General features: G+C 43.4%; 1 protein-coding gene across 2 annotated transcripts in view; it reads right to left on the bottom strand.

The window, feature by feature from the left end:
- Positions 1-680: 680 nt before the first annotated feature.
- Positions 681-12,667, bottom strand: part of Gabrb3 (gamma-aminobutyric acid type A receptor subunit beta3) — a 212,529-nt gene continuing 200,542 nt past the window's right edge. Inside the window, exons 8-9 of one of the 2 annotated variants that reach the window (XM_042697460.1) lie at positions 7,726-7,970; positions 681-1,112 (exon numbers count right to left, since the gene is read on the bottom strand). In XM_042697460.1, coding sequence (XP_042553394.1) covers positions 771-1,112; positions 7,726-7,970 — 587 coding nt within the window. In that variant the 3' untranslated portion in view covers positions 681-770. The remainder of the gene's footprint in view (positions 1,113-7,725; positions 7,971-12,667) is intronic. The other variant, XM_042697461.1, reaches the window with a different exon arrangement.

Genomic DNA, 12,667 nt, shown 5'->3' with positions numbered 1-12,667 from the left:
CAAAATCCCCGCCCCCTGGACATACCAATACTGAAAAGTACTTACAGTGGGGTGCCATTCACTCCTAATGGAGTTTCACACACCAATGTGGGCTCTATCTATGCTTAAAACCACAGGTAAGTGTGTGCTAAACCATTATGGAAAGAGTCTAATCCAGTACCAGTAAAAGCCAACCAGCCTTTGGTCAGCATAAAAGAGGAGGGTATGAAGTTGGCGTGACTCTTCTGAAACTAGCAAAGACCACTGTATGAATTTCGGAACATCAGACTGAGAAGTTTCATTCTGGTATTATTTTGTTTTCAAAACTAAAACGGCTAACTTAGGATTAAGAAAAGACACACTTCTGGGATGGGATGGTTGTTTCACGCCCTCATTCTCAAGGTAGAAATATTTAGATGATACTTGTCCCTTTCAATTAGAAAAAAGAAAAAGAGAAAAACTATGACTTTCTTTAATATGCAATCCCGTGTTAAATTGTCCTTAGCTGCAAAATGTTATATATGTATGTGTATTTGTTTCACATACACACGAGTCTCCAGACTCGCATGTATAAACATATACACATACATTCTCATATACACGTGTATTTTATATATATGCTGAGAAAGTTCACATATATATACAATTGCGTATGTATATATGTGTGTGTGTGTCTGCATATGTGTGTGTGTGTGTACGTGTGTGTGTGTACAGGTATAAAAACTTGACAGGCAGGGGGTAATATTTCACTCAGTGTTAAATGAAGTCTTTGAAAAATCAAGTACAGTCACTCAGTTAACGTAGTACAGCCAGTAAACTAAGTTGAAGAGAGAAAACGTGAATGGAAACACGATCCGGGACCATCTGTCAATGGCATTCACATCGGTGAGATCAGGGATTTTGATTTTGAGCTGCGAAGACCTTCTCCGTAAGTGTGTCTTCTTGTGCTGGGTGCTTCTGTCTCCCAGGTACCTCCCGTGCCCTTCTCTGGGCATGCTCTGTTTCCTGTACTGGATTCCTGAGTTGTCAAAGGATATTGCTGAATTCCTGGTGTCACCCACTCCGCCAGCGACCTCGTTCACTTCGTTGTGAACCTCCAGTGATGTTAACAGGATATTTCCATGGGCGTCCACCTAATAGGGATGGGGTGGTGGTGGAAGAAAAGGTACTCTGGTGAGACAATGCACATGTCCAGAGATCTCATTTCCATATGCAAATCCGAGACAGAAGGAGGGCTTGTCATAAGGACATCTATCCAACCCTATATCTCATTTTATTGAAAGGAGAAAGAAAAAAGGTCTTGGGAAGATTTAGCTACAGCTTTAGAGATATTATTTCCTTGGTTTAAAGAGTCTCTCAAGGAAAGGGGAACTGGTTGGAAAACTGAAATTCCACATGACAAGACACAAGGCCTTACTGAAGAGAAAATTAAAGCTCCGACACTACTGACGATGCTAAGTTCTAGCTATTTCTCATTACGACAGCCTTCCACTATTTCAGTAATCCGAAATAGTACTGCAAAGTCAACATCACTAGCCTAGCTTGGCTCATGACCTATGAGCATTGTATAGGTTTAACATCATCCTTAGAGAAAAAGATGGATATGATACCCAAAGTATTTTAAGGGAGAGCAACCATAGTTCCATTGCTTTTATTAGAGCATGTTATTATAGTATGATTTCTTCTCATTAATCTCTTACAGCTTCAGCTGTGTGTGTGTGTGTGTGTGTGTGTGTGTGTGTGTGTTTGGAAAGCACATTTAGTCTAGCCTTCAGTACTAATCATGGTTTCAGGGTGTACTAGGGACCTTCTACAATAAGATGTGGTTATTCTATACTGTCAGGGACAACACCTTAGTTGGCTTGTCTCTTTTCTGGTGCTGAAATACTTATCAAATCACGATGGAGAAGACAATGAATGGTTCTGTGATCAGAGGACATTGCTGATGATTTTAATAGACTAAAGACCCCTCCACCCCCACTCCCCAACTGCACACACACTCAAGTAGTGTCTCCTCTTCCAATCCTGGAACTGGCAGGAAGCTTCTTTTTTTTTTTTTTTTTTTTTTTTTTTTTTTTTTATAAAAGCTGTATTTAAAATAACCAGAGTCAACTTTATAAAAGGATATGTCAAACTTTATAATTTTTTTCTGCTGCTCTTGGGGCTTGAACTCAGGGCCTAGATGCTGTCCCTGAGCCTCTTTGTGTTCAAGGAGAGCACTATACCACTTGAGCCACAGTGCCAATTCTGGCTTTTTCTGGAGTAGTTCACTGGAGATAAGAGTCTCATGGACTTTCCTGCCTGGGTTAGCTTCGAACTACAAACCTCAGATCTCAGCCTCCTGAATAGCTAGGATTACAGCTGTGAGCCAGGGCACCCAGCAAAAATGCTAACATTTTGTGCTGTGCTTTACACAGCTTCAAATCATAAATGGTCTGTGGACAGTCCATTTCCATGGAATTATCCACAGAACCCCCTGGATCTGGGGGTTCCGGGTAGCATCTTTCTCTAGGATGAGACTGTAGCTGTTTTCTAGGAGCAGCCATGGCCCCGGGGCCCATTTTACCATCCATTGGGCGTTCCTTCTAGCACGTTCTATGTACTCCCTTCTGCCTTCTACAACTGTGTCTGAAGGCTGTGTCTCTGCCTCTCTCTGTCTCTGCAAGCCTGTCCTTTCTATTGCAGTAAGCTACAGGTCTATGGCTTTCTCCAAGACCTCCTAGTCATTTTGTGAAGGAATACTTTATCCACATAGCAATTTGAATCTTCCCAACTTTGGAATGCCCTCTGAGGTCGTAAAAGGCATTCATCTAGAAGAGGATCTAGCAAAGTGGACAGACAGGGATCTTGACACATTACTGGGAAAAGGAAGAGGCCCACGTGGAACTGAGCAGGGGCAAGGACCCCAGATAAGATGGCTCCAAACTCCAGCATGGCGGGCACTCAGGCAGAACTGCCGGCATCTAGGATCCACTCGGGCTTTTGTACAAAGATCTCAGCAGAACAAGAAAGTGGATGCTAGCTGGTGGCTAAGATTGATGGATGCACATGGAGTGTGAGCCATCTGCCAACTCTCAAGCTCAGAGAAGGTCCCTTTTCTGTCAACTCTTGGAAGCAGGGAGTGATCAAATGCAAGATGTAGACAAGGGGGAGGAAGAAGCGGAAGGAAAAGGCCCTGGAAGGGCATCTGCCTTAGTCTTGAAGGAGAACACATGGACCCCAAAAGAGGTGACATCTAGGTAAAGGAGATAGGAGAATGGGAAGGCAGAGGGAAAAACCAATCACATAGGGTGATTTGGGGAATGCGGCCGAGGGAGTGGAGGAGACCCAAGAAATGAGGCCAATTGAACGTGGAGTTTTCAAGCCTGAGTAACAACTTGGTGTGAATGGATTTTCTGTTTTCCCAAATACCTCGTAGCCACCATGATCAGTTTGGGAGATGAACCTCATGAAAGTGGGAATCTCGGTGAGTGTCTCTGAACTCCAGTGAATGAAGCATAGCTGGAGGGAGGTCAAAAGCTGTTTTTGAACGAATGCCACCCACAGTATGCAAAAGGTACAGGGCTTTTGGGTGCTGTGGACATTTATGATTCCCTGAGAGCTGTGTCAGGTCACAGGGTGTCTGAAGGCAGGCTGAAGAACCAATGCAGTTTGACATACTCCATTTCAGAGTGGGTGAACACTTTTCACGGAAGTAAGTATTCAGATAATACTAGTTTCTAGTGTGCGAAGGAACTCAAGTGCATGCATGTTGCATTAAGATCTTAGTGTAAGTTGGACTCACACTTGTAATCCTAGCTACTCAGGAGGCTGAGATCTGAGGATCATGGTTCGAAGCCAGCCTTAGAAGGAAAGTCCATGAGACTCATCTTCAATCAACCAACAGAAAACCGGAAGTGGTATGGTGGCCCAAAGTGGTAGAGCACTAGCCTGGAGTGGAAAATGCTCACGGACAGAACCCATGCCCTGAATTCAAGCCCCATGAACAACAAAAACAAATAAATGAAAAAAAAGATCTTAGTGTAAAATAGTTTGACCCCCAAAACTCAGGATCTTGTACTCGCTCAGCTTTCTTGCTCACAGGTGGTATTCTTACCACTAGAACAAAGCCTCTACAGGCTAGCTTTTTGCTGCTTTTGGAAACAGAGTCTCATGGACTTTGCTGCTCTAACTGGCTTCAAACTTTGATCTTCCATGTCTCAGGCTCCTAAGGAGTTAAGATTCTAGGCATGAGCTACACTGGTGCCCTGCTAGTTGGATGGCTTGACTTATAATTTTACTTTGACATGGATTTCATTTATAAAATATGAACCACTATGTAGAAAATTCACCTCAAAATTACTAAGAGATTTTTTTTTTCTTCTGGGAGGATGAAAGGTTATTAAATCGGTTAAATCTTAGTAACAAAATATTTTAAATAAATATTTCCAAAAGAGATGGGAACTTTGAGTTTTTTTACTGTTTAGAATGTAAGTCTTAAAATATAAATAAGTGCTTGTGGATGAAATAGAAAGCCGAAATGCCCTTTATAGACTGACAGATGACTTGCGATTTTTAAATGATTTCATGAATACTCATTATTTTGAAGGGCCTATCTCATATCTACTATAATTAGAATTACTGATTTTGATGTAGTTTTTCTTCCAACTCTATAGCCTTGACAGGTGCCATCCCTCAAAAACTAAAACCACTCCATCTACAATATACTGCAGAGGGATTTGGCCTTTATCCTACAATATATCACCAGACTGGCACAGAGTGGATATTTCATTCTTTACTGACCTTCCAGCTTCTACTTAAGTAAAATTCTACCTTCAGAAGAAAATGAAAGGATTTATCATGCCAGGGGTGGAATCTTGTTCTTTACTAAGTAGACATATTCATGGTTCACACCTGTAATCCTACTTACTCAGGAGGCTGAGATCTGAGGATTGCAGTTTGAAACCAGCCCAGGTTGGAAAGTTTGTGAGACTCTTGTGTCCAATTAACCATCAAAAAGCCAGAAGTGAAGCTGTGTTTCAATGGGTGGGGTTCTAGTCTTGAGATAAAAAGCTCATGGACAACAACCATTCTCTGAATTCAAGTCCCAGGTTGGCGTGCGTGTGTGAGTGTGTGTGCGTGCACACACACACACACACAAAATGTTATCACTAAAATTAACAAGTAAATATTATTTGTTAAGGACTGTTAAATTTGTTGTGTTTGTATACAGTGCCATTCTGTTTGGTATAAAATTTGTGATTTTTTTCTCTTCTCTTGTATTTCTGTTACTTGATGTAAACTCTTTGGGAGGTTAAGTTCTATTTAAAAATTGTTCCTAAACTGGGCACTAGAAGTCCAAACCTGTAATCCTAGCTATTCAAGAGGCTGAGATCTGAGGGTTATGGTCCAAAGTCCATGAGACTCTTTATCTCCAATTAATCAGCAGAAATCCAGAAATGAAAAGTATGGTGCAAGTAGTAAAGCATTAGCTTTAAACAAAAACAACAATAAAAACCTAAAGGACAACAGGAAGATCTGAGTTCAAGCCACAGTGCTAGCACCAAATAAACAAATCCTAAATTCTTAAATGAGGAACACTTTTTTGATGTTTATTTTTCTTAATCTGAATACATGCATTTTTGGGTTATTTTCTGATATAAATCACTGATCCATAGTTCTATAGCATTTGAACAATGTGAACATGTGAAAGCTTCATTAGACCTGCTAGATAAAGTGAGAAGCAAAGTTTTTGGATAAAGAAACAATAAAAATGGACTCCTGAATCAAGTTTAAAAAAATCTACTCCGGATCCAATTTATAACATATTCTCTGTGCATCCTGCTAATTGTCTTAGTGTATGATACCAGGATTTTTCTCAGTTTTGTTTTAAATTGTATGTGTCTCACTCAGAAAGGTATTTCTGTATCCCAACAATTTCCTCTCAAGAGTCTCATTTAGAAGAAAAGAAATAAAATTTATGATTTGGTTAAATACAGAAGAAATAAGTCTGGAAAGACACAGTAGTCCGTGTGTGTGTGTGTGTGTGTGCACACACGCGCGCGTGTGTTTGAGTGCCTCTGTCATGGAAACAGTAATGATGTGATGAATTCCAGTTTCCATGGAAACAACCGGGCCAAGGCATATTGTGTATTTATAGCAGGACACAGGCCTCCTTAGAAATGTAACAGGATGGCCCCGAGTCTATTCCCCAAGTATGAAAATTTAAGATTATTTTGCTTGTGGAAAGCCTGGTTTTATTCGCAGAGTTCTGATTTTTCTGACCAGTTTGAGTCACACTTTGCTGAATAGAAGGGCGCCATGTACACATTCATTTAAACATGTCTGCCTGCATCCATTTGTGGGTGCTGAAGACTCGGTTGCCTTGGACACAGGGGTTGTCCAAGGAGATATGGTTTCCCTGTTCAGGGAAGACGCATGGCAGGAACGGCATGGGTAACAGCAAAGACAGCTCTCCTCGGGATTGGAAGTAAGTAGATTTAACAAGAACTTTTTTTCTTTTTTGGGGGGGGGTATGCTGGTCCTGGAGCCTGAACCCAGGGCCTGGGTGCTGTCCCTGTGCTTTTTCTTTTGCTCAAGGCTAGTGCTCTCCTACTTGAGCCACAGCACCCTTTCTAGTTTGGGGGTGATGGTATGGTTTATACAGGATTCGGAAGATATCAACTCCTTTCAACAACTCTCTTAACAAAATGAAACTGGAATCTGAAGGGGGCTGAGTTCAAGGGCAGAGGAGTAGATAAATGGAGAGGATAAGGGTGGACGATCATAGTCATAATAATCAAGGTCCCTATGTGAAAATGGAGCCAGGAAAATACAGGGGATGGGTGGGGTTAGGGGAGAGGAAGAAGGATAAGGGTGACAACACTGATCAAGGCACACGGTACTCCCAGATTGGCTTGTTGAATCGAAACTCCACTGTACCTATTTGAACATCAGCATAATAATAACAAACTAAATTACAAAACCAAACCCAAAAGGCACACGTACCACCTGTGAATGTCTAGAGCACACACAGGAGAGATGAGGGCCCGCCTCAGGGCCGTCAGATCAGTTCTCCTGACTACCCAGCTTGCTCATATCTTCCCACTTTGGATTTTGCCCACAGGGCGATGGCTAGCAGCCAGCAAGCAGCAAGGCAGACCGGGTGACGTGTGTGCCTGCTCTTCCTTGCTTAGAATGACAGCAGGCTTAAGTGATCGAAACGGGCAACTCTACAACTAAAGGATTATTCATTCATTTGGGAACAAAAGTCTTCCCTATTGCCAGGTATGAAGATGCAACTCCCATAATCCCAGCTACTATGAAGGCAGAGGACTGGAAGGCCAACAGGTTCCATGGGGGAAGGTAGGGAGATTTTTATCCCAAGAATAAAATGTCAAAAGGGCTAGAAATGGGACTCAACTAAAAATGTTTGCCTCGCAAATACAAGACCTTGGGTTCAAATCCCGGAGCTAATGAATTCATAGGCTTCCTTATGTCTGTCATGTTCAGACATAAGGAAACCTATGGATTTATTAGCTCTGAAATCACACACCCCATTCATTTTAGGCTCGAAGGAAGCCTCTCAGCTTTAGCTTTGCAGAGGAATATTTTAGAATATCATCATTTAGATTATCATCAGCAATCCCCCACCCCAACCCCCAACTCTCTCCCAACAAACGCCCGTCAGTTGACAGGCCACGCAGGTGACAAGGTGACTGATACTTGGCAGAAGCAGAGTGGGGTCCAGGCCATGGAGGGCCTTACCCGATTGCCTTCGCTCTTAGAACGGTCGTTCTTCGCCTTGGCCGTCTTCTCTGCCAGTTTCTTCTGCCTCTGAGGGCCTCTTCCAAAGAAGATGTAGTTGACAAAGGCATACTCCAGGAGGGCCAGGAACACGAAGACGAAGCAGCCCATCAGGTACATGTCGATGGCTTTGACGTAGGGGATTTTGGGCAGAGTCTCTCGAAGGTGGGTGTTGATGGTTGTCATGGTCAACACGGTGGTGATCCCTAGGAGAGAAAAGGGGAGTGGTTGAGCCTGGCAACTCCACTGTCTGTCTTTTCATTCTTCACCCTCCTGCTGTATCCGGCTTCAAGCACTAAGATGCAACAGTTCTCTGAGCAACTGAGCCCATGAGAGCACAGCGCCTCAAGCTTCCTCCACATCGTCTTTCTACCAGCAGAGGAAATGGAGTTTAGAGACTGGGTGGGAGAGAAACACACACAAGGCAGCTAGACAGTTCATACTCCTTGTAACTATGAAAGACATCTAGCCAGGTGCTGGTGGCTCACACCTATCATCCTAACTACTCAGGAAGCTGAGATCTGAGGTTCGTGGTTCAAAGCCAGCCTTGGGGCAAGAAAAGTCCAGTGAGCCACCAGAAAACAGGACGTGAGGCTATGGCTCAAAGTGTTAGAGTGCTACCCTTGAGCATAAAGAGATCAGGCACAGTGCCCAGGCTCTGAGTTCAAACCCCATCACTGGGAAAGGAATCTAAAGAAGCCCAGAATTTAATGCGAAGTGCTAAGTTATCTGGATGCAAAGCTGCAGATTTGAGGTGGTCTAAAGCATATGAGAAAAAAAACTGTCTTTCCTATCACAATGTGTTATTGAAAAGTTCTTACTTTGGCCTGGTGGCTTAGCTCTTCTTAAGGAGAAAAGAAACTGCTTTTAGGATAAGAGAGCATCTTTTGAAACGTAAAGTTCTTGTCTTAAACTGATTACTTTTCAAGATGGAATTACTACAAGCCTCAGACTGTTCAAGAAATAGCAGAGGGTTGTGGGGTGCATGTTGAAATTATTTGTGTAATGTTAATCTTATTTCAAAACGACTTTATGTAAATACACCTTTACCTTCTTCAAACTAGCCAATCATGAGCAAGTGGGGAGCCTGAGCTCAACCAATTGGAGCAGAGGGGGGCCGGGGCCTGCTGAAGTAGGGATACATATTGGAGCAGCCTGGCTTGCTGGCCCGATTTTTGGCTGAGGTCACACCCTTCCATGCAGGAGGAAATTTTGCCTTGCTGAGACAATTATGCATTTTCACGTCTGTCATTGTGACTCCAGTGGTTCTTGGAGAGCCTATGTACAAAAAGCTGGAGAAGTGGAGCCATGAAGGAAAAAGATCCTTGAGATATCCCTGGCCCTCATCAGAAGAAGACAGAAGAAAAGTCATTTCTTCTACCAGGCAGAGTAGAAGCTCATGGATGGCAGCCATGGTGTTTTAAATGGTATAGGGGGACAGGATGTCTGGGTCTGAGCTAAAGGGGGAGCAGTACTCCTGAGGGAAGATCACCTTGCAGAGAGATTTTTGTTTTTCTCTCCTCAGTGAGGAAGGCAGTCAGGAAATATCTGTGGTGAAGCAATGCTTTCCCTTGGATTGAACTGCACTGGATTCTGGGGCCAGTGAGCAGATCATTTGTTTTTGTCATTTTGTTGAATTTCTTATATAATACTATGAGAATAACCTCACTACCTCCCAAGTAAAGCTCAGTTGAGTCCTTAAAACCACACAAGGACCCCCCGCCTCCACACACACACACCCCATTTGTCCCACAATTTCTTTCCATACAAAGATTCTGCACTGGGTAATTTGAGGCCATGGCGATCAAGGGTCACTTGGTTTGTTGGAATGTGCGAAGCTATGCCTACAGAATACATGTGGGTCTCTTAGTTCTTAGTGGGAGAGGAAACGCAACAGCTCATGTATTGCCTTGGAGACTCTAAGCTTGCAGTCCAACCCAGTTGACTCAGGAGACTGAGGTCTGAGGATCACAGTCTGAAGCCAATCCCAGGCAGGAAAGTCTATGAGATACTTTTATTCCAACTAACCAGCAAAAAATGGGCAGAAGTAGAGCTATGGCTCAAACTGGGAGAGTGCTAGCCTTGAGCAAAAGGAAAAAAAGTGCAAGGATAGAGCCCAGGTCCTGAGCTCAAGCCTAGGACTACTCTCTCTCTCTCTCTCTCTCTCTCTGTCTCTCACACACACACACACACACATCCAAGAAGCATGCCAGCCCTTTTCCTACTCATCCTCAGCTGTCCCTGAATTAGGGAAAAGGCAGAAGAGCTTTCTAAACTGCCCTTCCTTCCTTCCTTCCTTCCTTCCTTCCTTCCTTCCTTCCTTCCTTCCTTCGCTTGCTTGCTTGCTTGCTGTTGTGGGGCTTGAACTCTGGGCCTAGGCGCTGTCCTTCAGCTCAAGGCTAGCACTCTACCACTTGAGCCACAGAACCCCTTCTGGCTTTTTCTGTTTATGTGGTGCTGAGGAATCAAACCCAGGGCCTCATGCATGCAAGGCAAGCGCTCTACCACTAAGCCACCTTCCCAGCCCCCTGAACTGCCATTTCAAGAAACGAATGTGAAATGGACTCCAAGAAGCAATGCCACCTCAACAGGCCAGCACTCCCAAGGAAGTTCTGGAGGACAGTCAGGCTACTTTATTCATGCCCTCCTTGCTCAATGTTCGTTAAACATCTCAGTTTACACTTCTCTTGACCTCTACCCACCCTCAGACGCACGCTTCCTGACACTGTGTCCTCCAGGGAGGATTTCAAGACTCTAGGGCTCAGCTGGCCTGGGATGAGCAGGCAAAGGAGGGAGGGAGGGAAGGGAGTCAAGGTTTCTTCTCCAACACACGCTCTCTTCCTCCCCCGAGCTCTGAACTGCTACTAACAGCCAAGCACCAGAAGAGCCAGAGAACCTATTTTTATGTCTAGCTGCAAACCACGATTGCTTATAGAGTGGATGGAAATCTAAGATGCTGGAGTATTTTAAGCGTCTCCTTTAACATCACATTCATGTGCACCTGGGGACTTTTTAAAATTTGAACATGGCAATGGGATAATTACAGTTTACAAATAAATGGGAAAACACCATGCAAATGCTACCAAATTAGGCATTCTTGCCATTATTCAAACCTTTTTTTTTTTTTTTGCAAAGTTGCTGCCACTACTATCTTTCTCCTTTCCAAGTGGATTTGTGGAGCCCAAATGCTTTGCTTTTGCTCTGCTCATTTCTTCACCTCTCCAAGCTGGTTGACTTGAATGGGCCTGGGTATAACAGGCCTCCGTGGACATCCCCAGGAATTGAGCTGAAAACGTGAGGATGAGGATGTCACCTGTTCTTCATGTGGTGTGAGTGACCTAGATCATGGTTGGGATCTCTGTTTGGTCTGATTAACAGTCTCTGTCTCTCACACATGTACACATTGCCTTCTACCATGGATTTCCATCAGAGCCAAGCAGCTGTTGGTGCCATGCTCTTAACCTTTACAGAACTGTGAGGTACATCACCTTCTTTTCTTTATACCGCACCCAGCCTTGGTATAGCGTCATAGCAAGGGAAAAAATGGTCTCCTATAGGACTCTAGTCTTTCCGATTGGGTCGATGGATATGAGCTCTTAGCTCACATGCATTTGTGTATTCTTCCTCTCCGGGACCCTTTTGGAAGCACACAGCTCCCATGGTGGAGTCACATGGTTCAGACCCACAGCCCATTGCGGCCTTTATCTACTACCTTGAGAAGTCTAAAGATTACATCTAAAGCCATCAGTGATGTGCTAATAAATAGAGAGCAGTTGCCAGTGCTGGCGGCTCACGCCTGTCATCCTAACTACTCAAGAGGCTGAGATCTGAGGATCACGGTTCCAAGTTAGCTTAGGCAGGAAAGTCCATGAGATAAGAATCTCTCCAATAAATCACCAGAAAACTGGAAGTGAAGCTGTGGCTCAAAGTCATAAAGTGCCAGCCTCGAGCCGAAGAGCTTAGGGACAGCAACCAGGCCTTGAATTGAAGCCATTAGATTCTCTGTCCTTAACCTTGAACTTCTAAGTGGACTTCTCACTGGGATATAAGAGGTAGCTGGGTGGTTGTGCCTGTTATGTTCCTGTATTCTTACCAGACTGCTATAATTTCTGACTAATTATAAGCTTTCACTTATTTTTTTTCATGGAGATTATGGTAATGAAATAATTTCTTTTTCAAAAATCTGCAGATAGAAAGATGATCATGAAGTAAAAAAAAAATCTTCCTTTTCCTTCTGATCGATCCAAATAATGTAGTTTAGATGATAGCCGTATATGCTTTCACTCTATAGTGTTTTTTAAAGAATGATCTTTAAGGAGCTGTACATTGTCCTCAGTTTGTGAGGACAATGCATCTTGATCAGTGTCACCCCTTTCCATCATCTTTCTCCATCTCTCCCAGCCCCAGCTGACCCCTCAAGTTATGATATTATTATATATGATGTTGTTATTATCATTATCATTACCATTATTTTGTAGGGATGGTTTTGAAGATGACCACAAAATTCAGTGTCCCACTTTGCGGTTGGGTGGCTGGCATCTCTGATAGCTCAGTGGCCCCTGAGCAGGAGAGGTGTAACATTCTGATACCTCTTGAGCAGATGAGCACAGTGGAAACCCAGCAACCAGTCTACTCTCCTCCCTCAACTCGAGGCTCCTCAGTGTGCTGACGTTTATGATGTTAACAATAACAATGTTTGCTTTTTTCTCTTTCTCTTTTTAAATACATGTTTGATTCTTACAATGCAAGTAGACTGAATAATTTCCATGCAGTATATATTGACAATTTAGGAAGGAGTCACCAGCATCCACAGAACTATATCCGAAACCCATAGCAAATGCCTGTAGTCATGGATAACACTAAATTCTGCTTGTTGTTTTTTCCCCCTGTACACAGATACCTG

The sequence above is a fragment of the Dipodomys spectabilis genome, unplaced genomic scaffold (genome assembly GCF_019054845.1).
Source record: "Dipodomys spectabilis isolate Male_0828 unplaced genomic scaffold, ASM1905484v1 ptg000219l, whole genome shotgun sequence".
Lineage (NCBI taxonomy): Eukaryota > Metazoa > Chordata > Mammalia > Rodentia > Heteromyidae > Dipodomys > Dipodomys spectabilis.
This window is presented reverse-complemented; position numbering and strand designations above follow the sequence as displayed.